Consider the following 18,457-nt stretch of genomic DNA (forward strand, 5'->3'; position numbering starts at 1 on the left):
AGGGTATATCATTGACGAACGGGTTACGGGCACCAGCGTTGGGTGCAAGGGTCCCGGGTGGGCGTCCGGGTGGGTTTCTCCTCTCCCCGCTTCGTTTCTCGGCGTTTTTCGCCGCCGTCAAAACTGCACGGCGCCGGGGGAGATGTTGAACATGGAGGGATCGAACTTCTGGCCGCGGAAGGGGGAGCCCTCGGTGTCCCAGCCCTTCTTCAGCATCTCATGCACCTTCTGCGAAGAGGCCACAGGCTCCCGTCAGGCCGGGGTTGACCCCACACCTTCGCCCGTGCCCCCCACCCTCCCCGCCATCCCAGCCGAGGGTATGGGCTCATCCCGCAGGCGTCAGGGCTGCGTGGCCACCCAATGCATCAAAGGGGGTTTTGGGGCTCAGCAACAGCACCCCTCCGCCCTGGGTGACGGCAGCACCGATTTCCAAGGGCACGCAACCACCTCCCTGCTTCACCCACCCTCCTCTCGTCTGCCCGGGAAAGGGCAGATGGCACACGGGGCCGGGAGGGAGCGACGGGCAGCGAAAAGGCGGCTCCTTGGTCGGGCTGAACCCAGACCCGCGTGGGTTCATCCCAGAGCAGAGGCAGCGGGGAGACAGCAGGGCCGGCTCCGGAGGGAGGCACGTGGATATGGGGCCCATCACTGGTGCAGGGGGGTCCAGGCTCACAGGCATTTGCCAAGGTGCCGGGAAGGGGAAGACGGGAGCGTGTGGGCAGAAGACAGGGACTAGCAGAACCTCACAGCCCCAAAATGGAGATGTGGGGGGACGCTGTGTGAGGAGGAGCTCCGAGATGGAGCGCCCCACGCCACACCCTTTTACCAGAGATGGGACCCACGGAAGAGCCAGAGGGCGCGTGGCAGGGCAGAGCTGGGCTGGTGCCAGGGCTGCCTGGCACCTACCAGCTCGTGGCTCTGGGGCTTGCCCTGCAGCTTCTGGTGGTAGTCGAAGGTGAGGCGGTCCAGCACAGCGTGCTCCTCCTCGTCCACCGTGGCCATGGAGCGCTCCTTGTTGATCTTGTCGATGTCGATCTGCTCCTCGCCCTCCAGGATGGCATTCCACCAGTACTCGTCCCCTTTGTTCAGGTTGATCTGGGGATGAGGTTGCGGGTCAGAGGAGAGCGGGGAGAGGAGCCCCCGTCCTGCCCCTGGGATGTGTTACCCCCTGCTCACCCCACACCTCCGTGGCAGCGATGCCGCAAGCTCAGCCGTGCCCGTGCATTGCTCCGCGGCGTGGCTGGGGCTTGCCCAGGAGTGGAGGTCCCGCTCGCCACCGATCAAGCCCCAGGTCCTCCCCCATGGCTGGGCAGAGGGGGAGAAAGGCTCATCCCTCCCTCCCTCGGTGGTCCGAGGGCTTTGCACAACCCCGCCACGGCCCTTCGCAGCCCCAGCTCAGGCCTCTGGGCCGGATGGCACGGCCAAAATCTCATCCCATGTCGCTGCTCGAGGCCGGGACAGGCGTACTCTGTGGGGGCCTGCCTGCTGGTAATGCCAGCCTGCGGCCGTGCGGCCGATGTGGCAGCAGCAACACGGTACCGGGGCCTGGAGAGCTGGGCTGGCTCGTCTGCAGCCACCCAGGAGCCGAGAGCCCGTGGACCTGCCAGATGAAGAGGCCCTGACCGGCAGGGCGTGGGGCCAGGGGCTCCCAGCATTGCGGCACTGCGATTTTGTGTTTTGCTAACCCAGAAGGAGCCCTTGCCTCAGCTCCCCCAGGGCTCGCTCCGTGGGCGGGAGCACGGGCGGCAAAGGAGGGGAAAATGTCACCCACCGCTCCGTGCTGCCCCTGCTCGCCACCAGCACCTGCCTCCCATGGCACCGTGGCTCGTCGGCCAGCCCCGGAGGGATGGTCTGAGGAGAGGGGACATCCCCTCGCCTCCAGCCAACATCCTCGCTGGCAAAAGCCGCCGGCCGTAGCTGCGGGCGTCCTCGACGCACGAGCAGCGCCTTGCATGGAGCCAGATGGCCGGAGGGGCTGTGCCGGGTGCCAGCGAGCACTGGTGTGACTGTGGGGCATCCCGCACCGGGAACCCCGACTTGCTTTTTTTTTTTTTGCCAGGAGGGGTGGGCTTCTTTCTCCTGTATTATTTTAGCAATAATCCCAGCAGCAAGGAAGATTTATGGCGTTCGTCAGCCTCTCTGCAAAATCATCAATAAAGGCAGACAATACAATTTACTCAAACCTCCCTGGAAGCTCAACAGCTCTGGAGGGGAAAACACGGGGCAGCCATTAAAGTTACAGAGCTGGGCGTCTCTCTGCGGTGCAAAGAAAAGGAACCAATTAATACGGGAGGGGGTGGCTGGGGCTTAATCCTTCTGGGAGAGCAGAGCTGGTAAAATATTCCAGCTCGGGGAAGGCGTTAGTTTTCCAGCTAGACAAGTGTGCTTGTTCTCCCCTTAATTGCACAGTTCCACTTTCGAGGGGAGGAAGAGCCACTGAGGGTTTGCTCGTGGGCTTCTCAACCCTGGGTGGGCAGGCAGGGGAATGGCAAGCTCCCCCAGGAACGTCGTCCCCTCGGTGGGCAAGACGAGCCGTGGGTCAGCAGGCCCGGCCAGCCCAAGCCTGCGGCAGGAGCACCCTCCAGGCTCGCTGCTGCTCCTCAGGGTTTGAAACGAGAGGAATGTCCCCACGGTGCTGCCGGTGAGGTGTGAGCTTCCCTGGTGATGGCTTCGGTGTGAGCCGTGCTCTCACGGCATCGCTGCTGAGCACGCACGGCAAGGCCCCGCTTGCTACGTCCCCACCAGAGCCAGGCTGGCAGCAGAGGGATCAACGGACGCCAGAGGACTTCGTGGCTTATCAGGCATCACCCCACCTCCATCCCAGAGCACCAGGGGAAGGAAAACCCATCCCCTCTCCCTTCCCTACCAAATCCCCTTCCTCCCCCGGCACCCCACCGCTGTCCCCCACCACCAGCAGACCCCAGGGAATCCCCACGGAGCCAGGGACCAGGTGAGAAACACTCACGAGGCCTGAATCCCCCTCGTCCACAGACCACCCCTGGCGAAAGACAGCGGAGCTGCCGCCATGAGCGCCAGCCCAGGGGTCCTTTCCTCCTCCCTGCCCCATGCAAGGCCCTCGCTTTATTTACCGCATACTGTTTCCCACCCTGCTGGGAAGACAGAATTATTCATTTCCTCGCCAGCTTTTCTGTGGTGCGCATCACTACAGCGCTGAGTGCTTTGCAAACAATAATTAATTAACCTCTGCAGCCCGCCTTGTGCACACGGGGAATCTGCTCATCCCCCTTTATTCCAGGGGGAGAGACGCAAAAGTGGGACTCGCTCCGAGGTGGGAGCCCCACTTTCCAACGTGAGCCTCCGAAACGCCCACGGGCCAAGGCAAAGCTCTCTCTATCACCTTGAGTTTGGGGTTTCGTGGTTCGAAGTGGTGCTGGAGTGCTTGCCGCTGACAGGTTCAACCTCCAGGATGGGGAGCACGGGCTCAGGTTGATTCTCGGACACGTTTCTGCTGACGGTCTCCTTTGATTCAGCCCAGAGCTTGGTTGGGCATGTGGACTATGAGAGCTTGCGGTGATGGAGACGTGGGCAGGAGCCTCACCGAGTGCTTGGATGCAAGAAGGTTGAGGTAAGGGAGAACCGAGAGACTGTGGCAGATCTCTGGGCTCAGCCCAGGCTGGGTGACGCCCTGCGAGCGCCCGCTCTCACCCACCCACAGAGAAAGGCTCCGGCACTCGACCGACAGCACCACGCAAGGCTGCACTCTCCCTCGGGGAGCACTCCGAAAATCCTGGCGGGCTCCAGGAGGGAGCAGGGCTTTTTTCAGAAGGACAAATTTTGATCCGATTATGTTTCTCACTTCGAGACAAGGCAAAAGCTTTGCCTGCACTTGAAGCTGCCACTACAAGTTCCCAGCCGACAGCGCAGGCCAACCCTCCAGGGGCCCAGAAATGCTGACCGCCATTTGCCAGAGGAAGGATCGGGTCCCTGCAGCGTGCCTGGGCTCTCAGTCAGACTTCGGCTCTGCTTTTTAGGCTGGCAGGTCCCAGAGGGGCTCCTGGCTGTAAGGAGATCCTTCACCCACAGCCAAAAGGGTGGGTGACAAAAGCCAGCTGAGTCTTTTGGGTGCACGGGTAGGCGGGAACAGCCTCTGCAACGGCGGCCTGAGGAAAGGGAGGCTTGCAGGGGGGACACCCCTGCTGCTGTATCTGAAGCCAGCAGTGTCCTTGTGCTGCAGCGCCCATGTTCCCAAAGCTGGTGTCTAAGACATGAGCTGTCAGCCACGAGGGAAAGCGGCTGTTCCCACGCCAGTGTGCTCGGCGCTGGGCAAAGCACAGGGGCTGGGTGAGGATGGATCGCAAGGAGGACTGCTGCAGGCGGAGGTGGGCACGAGGGAGGGATGGGACACTCGGCAGGCATATCTGCAGCCAGGAGGGATCCTCCTGCGATGCGCGAAGAGGGTGACAGGCGTCATCAGCACGGACACGGTGTCATGTCACACCTCCATACCCTGCCAGGAAGGTCACAACCCTTTGTTGCTGGTGCTGGGTTTCATCATAGCACGAGGCTTCTTCCCCAATCCTAAATACCTTGTCAGAGCCGGAGAGATGTTGCCAAGGGATATAAGTAGGTCTTGGAAAAACAACCTCTCACCACCTGCTCTCCTTCTGGAACAACAGCAGCCGTCACCCCAAAAGTCAGCAGGAGATGTTTAGAGGGTATGGAGGAGGCAGCAGACGATGTTTCCAGCAGTGTGTGGAGGGCAGGGTGGAGGGAGAGCACCACAGATTATTATTAACTTGGCCTCGCAGCTCACGAGATGACAAGCTGAAGACTGTAATAGCTTGTTCAAGGCAGGACTTGGTGACAAAAGCCCAAGCGTGGATAACAAATGCTGGAGAGGAGGAGAAAAGAGAGGGAACGGGGGTAAAAAAATCCTCAACAATGAAAATAATCCCAAAACGTGTTGTGCACAACACCCAGTGGAGATTTCTAAAAACAGCTCGTGCGAAGCTATTTTAATCTCACTTTTGACAAGCGAGCGGGTGTGATAGAGAAGGGAGAGCACAGGGATTATACCCGGGACCGGGGCTTCGGTACAGCGCTGCAGGCAGGGGCACGAGCCTGGGACACAATCCTGAGCGGCAAGAGGTGTGACCAGAGTCCCTGCCACACATCGCGGGCATCGGCAGAGTGCTCCGCTTCGAAATGACGCCCGCTGGGTTTCTGCTGCGGCTGGGCTGTTGTGCAAACTGCGAGTGTGCCAAAGGACGAGATGGGAAACACGTTGGTGCTCAGCCCAGGCTCAGGCAGGGAGAACCTCCCGGAGCAGGAGGGAAAAGGCAGAGCGGTCTCTGAGCACCGGGAAGAGGGGAGTGCTGGGGCTGCTGGAGAGTGAGCAGACGTGTGATGAAGAGGATAAATTGATAAGAACACCAGATAGGACGGGGAAAGCAGAGCCGGGAGGGGTTATAAGGCAAATTAACCTTCTTACGGTAAGTGCTGCGGGGAGAAGGGAGGCCAGTTAATGAGAGCCCGTGAACAGCCGCCCCAGAAGGGAGCCAAGCAGGGGGCAGGGGAAGCCGAGGAGGTGAAAGGTGGCTGTAACAGCAGCCCGGAGAGCACAGGGATCTCGATGATCCTCGATGTGTCCTGCAAGAGTGCATGGGACTCAGCGGCCTCTCTGCACGAGCTGGGACTTTCCCAGATGGACAAAACCAAGCAGGAGAGATTTCACCTCCTTGGTGCATAGATCAAGCTCTGCCCGCAGGGATTGCCTCGATTCACAGATCATGAAAACTCAAGCACACACAGATTTTTCTCCAGACAGAGCCGCCGAGGTGCCCCAAGCAGTAACCGAGGCGGCCAGGATCTCCTCAGACGACTCTGGCGCTGGCACTGGGTGAGTTAGGTTTTGGCCTGCATCCCCACCCTGGGTCCTGGGGAGGGAAGCCAGGTGGCACCTTGCGGCGTCTTGCAGGATGACGACACTCCCGACCGCCGCATTCGGAGTTCACAAGGAGCTGCGCAACATGTGGACGCACAAACTTGGGTACAGAAAGGACCTGTACGCCCCGTCAGCCCTCCAACCAAACCCAAACAGCTCCCATCCAGTCTCCTCCCAGGCGCTGAACGAAGCAATTCATTAACACATGGCTGGGTGTCTCCTGATGAATGAATCGGGAGGAGTCGCAAACCACTTTTGGCTACTCTGCGCACGGAAAAAGGAGATGCTCTCGGGTGAGAATTACTCACTCTGCTCCAGTTACCTTACAATTCTTCAGCGAAATTTCATCCCACCATCAATATGTTGGCAGCCAGCTGGAGATCCTCACAACCCTGCGCTTGTGCTAATTTGAGGCAAGACCCAGCTCTAGGGTTGGAGGTAATGGGACCGCTCCCCGCGCTGCCCGCGGCCGCTCCAGAAGGCCCCGAGTCTCGCTCCACCCGCGCGCCGTTCCCACCCCCCTCCAGCGCCGGGTATTTAACAAACATTGCCTCCCTTGCTGATCCTGGGAACACCCACCAGGGACTCCCATCCGCGCCGCAGAGCAGCCACCCGTTGGGCCACCTCCTCTTGAATGGGTTTACTCCTTCCCAAGATTGTTTCTCTTCCCAGATCAGCTAATTTTCAAGAAGCTTAAGAACATTTAAAAAATGCAGGTTAATGATGTCACCGCCTTTTTCACATCCTTTCAAAGGCCTAACAGAGTCGGAGGAGCTCCTCTCTCTGGCAGGGACCTCACTCTTTTGGCACCAGGCCTGTCATCCTGGGGTACGTCCATACGGATTTGCAGTAGCCAGGCGGTGCCCACGCAGCCTCCCCACACACCACCCTCAGCACTTCTGCCTCCCCCTCTGCACGTTCCCACTCGATCTCCCACCATGGGGGCTTAGCTTTGGGTGCCCGTTTGCTGCCACCCTCATGACATGGGGTGGAAGGCTTGAAGCCCGCTCCCTCCCTGGCAGGGACGGTGCTGCCTGCACAGGGTCAGGAACCACCTCACCTGCCTGACCCAGGCAGCCGGCATCCCCTCCTGAGGCTAACGACAGCCTTGAGAGCTCCCGAAATGCATCTGGGAAAGCCTCTGGGTGGAAAGGAGAGGGCAAAGATGGCCACAGGTGGCAAAACCCCACTCCCAGCACAATCCTGGCCCCCAAACTTGCACAGGAGTTTGGCAACTATTTGACACTCAAGATCCCAGGCAGCAACGCAACCCCCAGGACAGCTTCAGCCACAGCCACAGCCCCAGGGCAGCAGAACTCACACCCTCAGCCTGGCCACCTGGAGCACACCAGAAACGAGTCACGAGGCTGGGAACCCACCAGTAACACACTGCTGGGTGAAAACAGCCCCCGAACCACCTCGACAGGGAAGATTTGTGACGCTGGGGTGGCAGGCACACGGCAAGCCGCAGTGCCTGCTGAAGGCAAATGGAGAAGTAGCCACAGTGACTGCTTCAAACAGGATAAGTAAGAAACCTGAGGCAGGACAGAAATGAATGGCAGGGAATAGGCATCTGCTGAGATGCTGGGGTAGGACCAGGGCCAGGAGAGTCAGAAGGCAAAGCCGGCAAGGACGGGTGCACGGCACCAGCACTGCGGTGCAGTGCCACAGCCTCTCTCCACTGGAAGACCCTGCATGCCAGGCTCAGGGGAGAGCGACCACCTCTAGGTCACAGACAAACTCACACCATCGCAGGCTGGAGCTTCGGAACCCTCCTCACCTGACCCGATGGCTGTGTTGCTCTGCCAGCACCCCACCATGCTGGTGCCGCTCACCCGGAGGGCAGCTCAGGAGCTGGAGGCAGGGCACAGCACACAGCAAGGGCAAAGCGAGACGGACATTAGATGGGGAGAGCCAGACACATTCAGTTCCGGCTCAAATTTCCAACCACTCCAGTATTCCAGGTCAAGCCCAGCAGAGCTGCAAGCCAGGGTGCGGAGACACGGCTGGCATGGACCGTCCTTACCAAAACGCACTTCCCCGGCTCCAGGCTCCAGAGGGAACTCTCCGTGTTGATCTTGTGGGTGAGTTTCCCTTCCATGAGGACGCGCTGGCTGCTCCCCTCCAGCACCGCTACGCGAATCGCGCTGCTGCTGATATCCACAGACACCTGGAAACAGAGAGAGAGAGAAAATAATCAGGAAGGTTCCTGCTCGCCCTCTTGCTGTGCTAGTTGGGGTGCAGGTCAAGTGCACTCGCTGGGGATGAGACAGAGAGAAGAGCTTTCAGACCTGCGTGTAGAGGGAGGGTGGGAATCCCGACGTCGTTTCAGAGCAAATAGCAACAGCTCGGAGGAGAAAGAAAACCTCTCTGGGGAACGAAAAGCAGCAGGGCCCAGCAGATGGAGCCCTAGAAGGATTTGAGGCAGCTGGTTCTGCCACGCAACTGCCCCGTGCCTCAGTTTCCCCACAGAGAAAACCAGCAACGCTACAGGCCTCCTCCATACGGCGCTCAAAGGTTGGATGCCCACTCACTGCGACCGAGCTGTTAGGAGCACAGTGGGTGCCCGGCCATCACCGTGATGACCTGGGCGTGGGTGTGTGTCTTCCTGGGGGCTGAGCGCTTCCCTACCGAGCTGGAGCAATTTGGGGATTTCTACACCGGGAAGGGCTGCAGCGGCTCATCCCCCCCCATGCTGCACCGCACCGAAAGCATGCTCCTTGGCTCCATTTCCACCACCAGAGCCAGCGCTGGGCTCAGCCCAGGCCTCCCATCGGGCATGCAAGGAGGGGCCGCATGCGGTAGGGACGCTGCGGCATGGCTCCCCTTCTCCCTGCCACGGGGGCGAGGGGACGAGGCAGCTCCATCCCCAGGAACGGGGCCAGCTCCCGCCCGCAGCAGCCATATGGGGAACCCTGCTCTGACCTGCCGCGGAGGTGACATGGCTCTCCCCTGGGGAGACAGAGGCAGACTGCGACTTTGCTGCGCGGCACGCAGTACCCTCGGTCTCCGGAGAGACCATATGCTCTCTCCTTTCCCCTTCGTCCCTGAGCTGCTGCCAGCAGAGAGCCCAAGCTGGGCCGGGGGACAAAGGGAGGACCCGGCCGGGAAGGGGCAGGTTTGTGGCCCCCAGCACTGCCCTGTCTCTGGCCCGAGAGGAGGAGACTGCAGTGAGATTTGCCTGCATTCTCTCCCAGAGTTCCCCCAGATCTTCCTCCCGCTCTGCAGATCTCATTTGAAATGTTATTACATTATCCATTACCTAGGAGACTTCCAGCGGCTCACTAGCTCCACGCAGGCAAGAGACAGGCAAAGCTGCTCCAGCCGGGGAGGGCACCACGGCTGCATCTGATTGACGCCACCCAGATAAAGCCCCCAAACCAGTTGTGTGTGACAGGGAGCTGCCAGGGCTTCAACGGGAGCAGAGGAGGCCCAGCACACACAGTACAGGGTGACACTGGGACTGAGCTCCAAGGATGGCTGGGAGCAGGACCACGGTCACAGGGGATCGGGGAAGGGACGCAAGCTCTGGCTCTGCCAGACGGGAGAGGACGCCCGGCTTTCACCCGGCATGTGGCTGCGGACAGCCTCTGCGAAAGCAGCTCCTCCTGGACGGGAAAACATCTCCAGAGAGGCTGCAGCACAGAGCAGCTTCCTCCAGCCCACGGCTGAGACCCCACCACACGGACAAGGTGCGGGGATGAGGCTCTGCTCCCCGCCACCACCGACTGCTCTGCTCCCAGGGCGCAGGGATGGGGGTGCTGATGATGCTGGGCTTTCGGCACGGCACAGGGCCTGCCCAGAAAGGGTCATGGGGAAACAACCAAGGTGACCCTGAAGTCGCCTTCTGGGGGGGGGGGGGGGGGGGGGGGGGCTTTTTTGGGGTGTGGAGGGCCAGGGAGGCTGGAGATATGGAAGGCACAAATGCAGCATCACAGCTGTGGGATCCATGAGGACAGGAGCAATCAAATGTGAGAGGGGTTTTATTCCAAGGTGGCTGCACAAGACAGCTGGTGGGGCTGAGGGTCGTCCTCGAGGTGGCTCTGAGACCACCAGGAGAAGGAGCGGACAAACCCGAATGGAAGAAGAGATCCAAAGTGGGCAGCCTTAACCCAGCTACTTCGCTGTGCAAGCAGCCAGTGTGAGAAGCAATCACACCACCTGCTTCTACCTGCAGCCAGCAAAAAAGCCCCTCTTGGCACGCCAGCCCACCGGGAGCAGTGACAGCGGACAGGAGCAAAGCACGCACTGCTGGAGAGCCCTGACCCCGCTTGTGTGGAGAGAAATGTCCAAGAGGACTCATGTGTGCACGTGGTGGTGCCCGGTGAACGCAGGGTTTGGCGCACGTGGGCAGTGGCTCCTTCTCGGGTGCCTTGGTGGAAAAAATGCCTCCGCTCAGCATCCCCACACCACCGGGGAGGGTGGCCGGGCTCTCCAAGGAGCTGCCCTTCCTCCCTCCGCCCCTCGCCACCCAAACTGTCCCGCCGGGGCACGCACGGCCAGCAAAACCGGGGTTTGCCAGAACTGGGCACGGACAGCCCGCACCTGACCCCAGGCAGCGACTGGGGGGAAGCCAAGGGCAATGCCACAGGAGACACCCTGTCCCAGCAGCGCAGCCATGAGCAGGGGCACCCCGGAGGCTCCGAGGCTGCTTGTCCCCCACCACGCGCTCCCCACGAGCACCTCTGCCCCTCAAAAAGCCTAGCTTTCCGGGTGCTCGCGAGGGAACCCAGATCTCGGCTCTCTGCCGTGGCTTTCCACCACAGTAATTTCTGCGCACAATAAAACGCCCACACCCGCCCACGCAAATCAAACAAGCAAACACAAACCTATGAAGGAATCTAGCTCGTCTCCTCCGAGCCAGGCAAAAAGAGAGGCTTGTTGTCATTATCTCTATTTAAGTGCTCGGGAAGCGCTCAGATCCATGGGCCCCTGTTGCGCCTGTAAGTAGATCAGAGAGGTGGAGACCGCAGAGGAAGATGCTCCCACCTACCCCATCGCCCATTCCTACTCCACGGACACTTTTTTGGAGCTCCATACAAGGAAGCCTTAAGCTCGCCTGAGTGAAAATGTGCCATAGCAACAGCCTGAATCCAAAAAAGTGTCATAAGGAAGATTTTGAGCAGCATTAGAGCTGGGCGCGCTCTGAGCCCAGGGACCAAACGGGAGAGATTTTTAATCTTGCCTTGGCAGGCAGAAGCCAAAAACCTGGTAATTTTTTAAAAAGATGAAGCTGTGTGGTGAATGTAGGGGAACGCTTCTCTTTTGCAGGAACCCATCAACAATGCGTCCAAAGTCCATCGAGCTTTAAAATGGCTCTGAACCATCCTGCTTTGGCCCGTGACCCAGCCTACCTGCTTCCAGTCCCCCGAGGCTGTAAGAGATTTAAAGAATCACTTTAAAATGAAAAGTCGGCTGCCAAGAGGAGCCCCAAGAGGGATGTATGAACCAAATACCAGGAGACGCCTTGCAAGGATAAGGAAAGTCCGACATCTGCCCCAAGAGGGCAGCCACTGGCAGAAACCGGGGCCAGGGCAGGCAGAGCCACGCCACAGGCAACTGCGTGGGAAGGAGCTGCCCGGACAACCACCCCCTCCATCCCGCACCGAGGCGCAGGGGCTCTTCCGCAGCGATGGCACAGTCTCGACTCGAGGAAAGGTCAGAAAAGCGCGTCCTGTCCCAGCTCCTCCGAGCGCCTGCAAGGCCCCCGTGCCTCTGGGTGGCAAAGGATGGGGCAGACAAAGCCTGATGCGGTTTTTTTTTTTTGGCAAGGACACAGCTCCCCTGGCACAAAGGGCACTTCCCTGGGCAGGGAGAGGCATCGTGATTGCAATATGATGCAGAGGGATGGAACATCCGTCTGGACGCCCCCGAATCCTTCCAAGAAACAGCCTGCATTTGTTTTAGAGACCCACTGGGAGAGATGCATCTCCTGGTCCCCCTGCTGTCCCTGTGGCAGCCGTTTGCTCCCTCACCCCTCTGGTCCGGGTTGCTGCTGCCAATTACACTTTTTTGGCATGATTAGGAGCTGTGTAGGCTGGAGCCGGTGAACAAACCCAAGTGTGCTCATTTCAGCCACCCTGGAAGTAGAGGAGAACGGGAGGTGGGGGAGCGCGGACTTCCCAAATGGAAAAATACAGAATCAGCCGTGGGGAGAGCAGCACTCAGGAAAGACAGGAGAGTTCAAACTTCTGGGTCCAACTAATGCCAACCGTGGGCACGCTCCTCTTGAGTCCCTCGCCAGGAGGGAACAGAAGTGGCGAAGGAAAAACAACGGGATTGCTCGTGGCCACAAGCAGAGAAGGAAAGTTCCTGCCTGAGCCAAGGAGGGAGGTGAGACTTCCCTGCCCACACAGGCAGCCAGGGAGAGGGTCTGGCTGCTCAGCCTGTGCCCCAGCCCCAGCTCCCTTCCACCCAGAGCAGGTCAGGTCTCACATGGGCTGTGCCTGCTCCAGTTCCCGAGTGCCAGAGGAGCCGTTCCAGCAGCTCCTGCTTGCAAACAAAAGGCAGGGGACACTCCAAACCAGAGGGAGCAACCGGGGAAAGCATCCCCAGCCAGGCTCAGAAACCCGTGTGCGAGTTTGCAGTCAGTGGAAGCGGAGAGAAAAAGAACAGAAAGTGCCACGCGGTGCCAGGGAACCCCGCTGGGGCCGGAGCAACAGGACACTGCAGTCACAACAGGAACGTGGCCAGGCTGGGACCGTCGGTCCCCACCAGCTACACACCCAGCACCGGAGAAAAAGGCACAACTGCATTCTGCTCCTTGAGTACGAACGACAAGGAGCCTTCCCGCTCCAAACACAGCTTCCCGGGAAAGCTGGGCACCCCAAGGGAAAGGGAAATGCTGAAAGACTCACCATTAACACCACTTTACCTGTTTGCCTTTTACAATGTGCTTGGGCACGGGCACTTTAATCTCCAGGTCGCTGTAGTCTTGGGACCAGGCGTAATTCTCTCGCACAGCTCCGTTGTAGCTGTCGGGGTTTGTCTGGAACTGCTCCTGTCTCCTGGGGGGGAAGAAAGCGGCAACATGCTAAGTGTCGGACAGATCAGAGCCTGGAGAGAAGAGGAAACCTGAGAGCAGGGTAGAAGAAGCAGAAAGGGAGGGCAGAGCCTCTGCATGGCCATCCTGCGAGCATCCCTAACGCTTCAGGCTGATGCCCAGTCTCTCCCTCGCTGCTGGCCCTATCTAGGAAGGGAGAAGGTTCAGGTTGGCAGCCCCAGGACACAGAGAGATGCCAGCCACCCTGCCCGTTGCAGGAGACTTGCACACCCCTCTCCCCAGTGTGCCGCAACAGAAGTCAGGCTGCTAAGGGGACAACTGGTGAGACACATGATAATTTGGCTGCCCAAAAGGTGCAGAGCTGGCCCCTGGCCGGCTCGAGGCACCTTCCTGGCTAACTCTGCTCGAGCGCAGAGCTCCTCTTCCCCTCCACCTCCCTGCTGTATCCGCCGCGCCCATCGCCGCTGGAGCAGGGGACACCGTCATGTGCCGGAGGGCGTGTGCTGTCTCCTGAGCCACTGCCGTGGCTGCAGAGGTGGTGGCCCATCACTGCGACCTGGGTTCACTGTGAAAAAACAGAGCTGGTTGTCCTCCTCCCAATTTTAGCACGTTTGGGAAAACCACCAGCTGTTGTGACCCAGGCAGCTGCTGACACAGCGGTGATGGAGCTGTGGAGCAGGACGCCTGAAGAGCTTGCCCGGTGTGGCACTGGAAGGGGGCAACTGGACAAGTGGATCACGAGCAACACTTTGAGCAAAACACGGCCACTTCCAGCTGCGGAAATCTCAGGAGAAGGATGAGGAGGCGGTTGTGAGGGTAGGATGGGATTTATCAGGTCGATAAGCAATCATCAATACAGTGTTTCCAGCCAAGAAAGGAGATCTCCATCACACCCATGTCCCTTTAAACTGCTGGCAGGCTGAGGATCTATTCCATCGAAACCTCCCGGAGAGGGCTTTCAAATAAAATAAAATCTTTTCTAAAGATAGCTGCGGTGCTAACAAAAGGCAGAGTTATTTTAAAATGTTTTGATACGCACCTAGTCCTCAATCTGGAGCTGTATAAACACGGGGCTGCAGTGAGTTATGTAAGGGGGGGGCCGGTGACGAGTGGCCCCAGGGGGCAGCCAGCCCCCAGGGACCGCGTCTCCCTGCGCCCCGCTGTCTTCCCGACACCCCCACACCGAGGGGCCCTCGCCAGCACCGGGCGGGGGTGGCTTCCAGCAGCGCAGCGCTGCACCCTGAGGATTATGTAAGATCCATCAATTTTAATTAAATTAGGCTCTGAGACGGTCGGAGGGTGTTGTCAAAAGGGCTATGTGTACAGATACACACCCTTTTTTTTCCCCTTGATGGTTTCACGGGGTTTTACCTGCCCTGTTACAACCACCCACGCCCTGGGGTGGTTTTGATCCACTTCTCCGGGCAGCACAGGCAGCACCGGGGACTGGCAGCGGCCGCGGGCTCCCAGCCTCAGGCTAGCGATTTCGGGGGGCACCGCATCACTTTTTTCGGGCATCTTGGCCTTGCCTGGCGGTCACCCATTGGGTGCCCATTGCCATGGAAACGGGGTTGGCATGGCAGCGCCGAACCGGCGCTGGCGCGGGTTGGCTCCAGCTGTCGGTTTCCCAACCGCCCCCGGATCGTAGGAGTCGAACAGGCTGGAGGGCGAGAGGGGGAACGGTGCGGGCAACCGGGGTCTGCGGGGCCCCGCTCTCACCCCGCGGGAAGAAAAGGGGTTGAAACGAGGCGGCGCGTCCCCGAGCATCGTCTCCTGTGTCCCCAGGTCCTCACCTACAGCCAGCCCAGCGGTGGCACCTGGCCCTGCTCTCGGGGCATGATCGTCCCAGAGACCATCCTGCACAAGCCCCAGGCAGAGAGGAGGGACGTTTCTCTCCCGGGTGAGGATCCGTGTGCTGCCTGGAGTAGCTTGGCTGGTTAAGTGCCCTCGCAGGACGTGTCCCTGTGTGGCAGGGTCTGCCCGGGCACGGCACAGGTCTGTGAGGCTCCTGCCCTCTGCCCCAACTCCCTCGGGCTGGAACAAGCGTGTACGTGGCTGCGCGATGAACCAGAGGACAAACCTGACCGGGGTTTAAAACCTTCTGGGTTTTTTCCTCATAAGAGAGTGTTTCCTTCTAATCAGCGTGGACCTGAGCTGCAAGGCAGAGCTCACCATGCTCCTTGCCAGCAAGACACCAGAGGGAAAGCATGTTGGCTGGGAGTCGCCATCCTAAGCATCCTCAGTTCTGTGAGAGCGAGCAAAGAACCAGACAAGAACCAGCAAATGGCTATTTACTTCCAGGCCTTTCCCCCCCCCGGCCTTCTCCGGGAAAAGCTTGAAGGCTAAAGGGGGAGGCAGCGAGCCCGTGCCTGGGCCAAGGCTTGTTAGAGCAGATGCAGAGCATCAAAGATGGGAGAAAACCCATCAGCGCAAAGGCAAGCATGGGTAAGATGCCAGCTGCAAATGCCTCACAGCCACAGCACAGATAAATACAATCCCGGGGCAGCCACTCACTGCCACAAAGCCACCGGGTCTGTCCTTGTCTCTCTTCCTCGGGAGGAAAGCGCTGGGGCTGAGCAGACCCTGGCCAGGCGTGTCCTGGATGTTTTAGCCCTCCCAAGAGCTCGCCAAGCATGATTTCATTGTCCTGGGAGGGCACGAGTGGCTTCATGGCAGCCCTGGGAGACGACAGTGTTAATTGGATTACTTCCACAGGGAAACTGAGGCAGGTCTTGCTCTGCAACGACTCTGTCGAACTTGTCTTTGCATGGCATCGCTACTGAACAAGCAAAAGCAGCCTTCCTCCCAGCCCCGACCGTCCCCCGCGGGACGGCTCTGTCCTCGCTCCGTAACTAGAGCAGCATGCCAGGTGACGGAGGGACGTTTCACAGCCATCCCTGCCTCCATGTGCAGGCTGCCTCATCCTCACAGCCCTCCCAGGCTGGCTGGGCGATGTATGCCCCAGCCAAACCATCCCCGTGCTCAGCCAGCTTCAGCAGGGAGAAGTTTCCCCTCGTGCCTAAACCTCCCTCCAGCCGTGGCTGCTTGTCCCAGGGGCGCGGGGTCTGGCGCTGTCACTTCTCCGCTCCTCTCCTCCCTAACAGCCAGCCGGAACCCCTCCAGCCCTTCCTGCAAGTCACCACTGCCGATCTCTGCTCCAGCTCTGCTCCCAACATTCAGAATCCTCGGATGTAAAACTAATGGGGTGACTTTGTGCCCCAAAACTGGATCACAGGAGGAACTCATGAAGGCCCTGGTAAATTTCCCTGCAAGTTTAACTGCCTGCTCTTGAGCAAATGAGGATTCGGGGTGATGAACACAAGCCTCAGCCTCATTAGATACCTCTGACAAACGGCTGACAGCTCTACCATCTCCTGGAGCGACTCTTCCTTTCCTGGACATTTTCCAGCCAGATCCTTGCCCCGTCCAACTGTGCTTAGCACACGCCACCCTTCACGCCGGCGGCATTCAAGAAATTGGACCCAGCTCCCTGGTTGGGAGGCAGCTTCCCTCACCGTCTGCAGGAGATGGCCCCACCTCACAGCGAGCTGGGCCGAGCCGTGCCGCCGCACTGGAGATGGCTGTCCCGGCCAAACCCTCGCGTTACTTCAACAGCACCACCGTGCAGCCGGCGAGAGAATTTTCTGCATGAACACGATTGCCCGGAGACATCTCCATCCCCAGACCCACCAGGTGAAGATCAAGGCCAGATCCAGAGTGCAGTGCGGGTTGGATGGCGATCCTCCCGGCAGCCTGGCGGTAGCATAGCGGCTCCTGGTGCGATGGTCAGCTCACCAGGATGCCGAATCGCCCGCCGGGCCAGGGCAGGTGGTGGCAGGGCTGAGGAGAGGAAGGGTGAAAAAGCATCAGCTTTTAAAACCAAGGGTTTGGCACCGCGTGCACTTGGCTGCCGGGTGGTGGGGATGGTGTGGGTGGGTCTGTGTGTTCTGTCTTGTTCTATTTTTGCTCGCAATGTGTCATTTTGGGGGAGGTGAAACCTTTAACAATGCACCATCGAGAAGCAGCCGATCTGTTTTCCACTCCTAGGAGCTGCACCGCACGGCTGCGCTGTCACCGGTACCAGAGCCGTTCCCCTCGCACGGGGTCAGACCCCCGAAGGCAGCGAGAAGGGGCCAGGACCCGAGGAGAGGTGGCGGTGTCACCAGGAGGTGCCGCTCGAGCGAGGCTGGCTGAGGCAGAGCTGGCCCCGGCGTGCAGGCTGGATGCCCAAGGGGTCGAGCCGAACGCCAGGCCCCATATACAGATTTCTGGGCATTTCTTCTTCCGGGACTTCCAGCTCCGCGGGTTGGTGATGCACGATGAGCCAAGTGATGCGGAAACGGCGACAGAGCAATCCTCTCCTCTGTGGACATTCGGCTGAACGCATTTCCGTCCTCAGAGCGCAACAGCTCCAGCACCAGCTCTGTAAAAGCAGTGCCGGACACGAACCAAGAGCAGGAACCAAATGCCGAAGGATTTGCTTTAATGTTTTATACGAGGAGAAGTAGGGCAGTTCACCGGGTTCCTCTTGACTGAGGATTTTTGGTGCAAGAACGCAAAAGTTGAGGAATAGATACAGCAGCACGGGAGCAGCCATCCATCAGTCCGATGCTGCAGGCTGAGGGGGTGCAGGGAGGAGCAAGCATCACGGGAAGGAATTAATATGGGCCTAATCCCAATGGACTTTTTTTTTCTCCATAAAAAGAAGAAAAGAAAAAAATCCCAAGGATTTTCAGAACTACTTAAGGAAACCGATCCTCTCAGCTTGGAGCATCTCAGCTTTCCGATGCAGGATCCCTGCCCTCTCAGGAAGCAGGCCGATGGAAGTGCGGGATACCTGGGTTTTGCAGAGTCAGGCACGCCACCCTGACGGCTCAGCGTCCACTGCTGCCGGGACCGGGGACCTGCCTCAGCTGGCGCTGGTTCTTCAGCTGAGCAGACCACTGAGCTCAGGGTCGGGGTCTGCACCTTGCCAGCGGCACCGCCGCCGCCGAGTGCCGGTACAGCAGATACCCTCCTTGGCATTCACAGAAAGCGTCCTCCGGGGCCAGCATTGCTGTTTGCTCTTAGTCAAGGTGAATTATTTAGGCAGCTTTAAGGAAAACGTGTCAAGCCAGTTAAGTGATGCAGATGTGGAGGCGGGTGGAGAAGAGAATCAACCTCAACAGCTGAAGCTGGGCAAGCGGGACTGGCTGAGGCCGAAGAGGATGATGTGGGGAGAAAGCTGGGCTGGTGCTGCGAGACAACCGATCCGGTGTACACAGAAATGGAGACCTAGACCCGCTCCCTTCTGCAAAGCTGAAGGAGGTACTTATAACAGTCCTACCCTACCTGCGCTCTGCCATCAACTACACATCCTATCAGGTCCCACAAGCACATCCCAACCACAAAAGCAAGCCTCTCCCCTCCGCGACACCTTCCCCCGTTTAGAGTGGGGAAAACAGAGGGGAACGGTGTTGTACGGAGTCACCCTGCCAGCAAAGAGCAGAGAAAAAAATACCCCAGCTCTGTATTTTAACCACTGTCAGAGGCCCTGTGCGATGCACGAA

General features: G+C 59.3%; 1 protein-coding gene across 1 annotated transcript in view; it reads right to left on the reverse strand.

Moving 5' to 3' along the window:
• Nucleotides 1–6: 6 nt before the first annotated feature.
• The window catches only part of NUDCD3 (NudC domain containing 3), a 31,950-nt gene continuing 13,499 nt past the window's right edge, over nucleotides 7–18,457 (reverse strand). Inside the window, exons 3-6 of the mRNA XM_076358812.1 lie at nucleotides 12,780–12,912; nucleotides 7,932–8,075; nucleotides 907–1,095; nucleotides 7–228 (exon numbers count right to left, since the gene is read on the reverse strand). Coding sequence (XP_076214927.1) covers nucleotides 118–228; nucleotides 907–1,095; nucleotides 7,932–8,075; nucleotides 12,780–12,912 — 577 coding nt within the window. The 3' untranslated portion in view covers nucleotides 7–117. The remainder of the gene's footprint in view (nucleotides 229–906; nucleotides 1,096–7,931; nucleotides 8,076–12,779; nucleotides 12,913–18,457) is intronic.

Source organism: Aptenodytes patagonicus, chromosome 24, assembly GCF_965638725.1.
Source record: "Aptenodytes patagonicus chromosome 24, bAptPat1.pri.cur, whole genome shotgun sequence".
Classification (NCBI taxonomy): domain Eukaryota; kingdom Metazoa; phylum Chordata; class Aves; order Sphenisciformes; family Spheniscidae; genus Aptenodytes; species Aptenodytes patagonicus.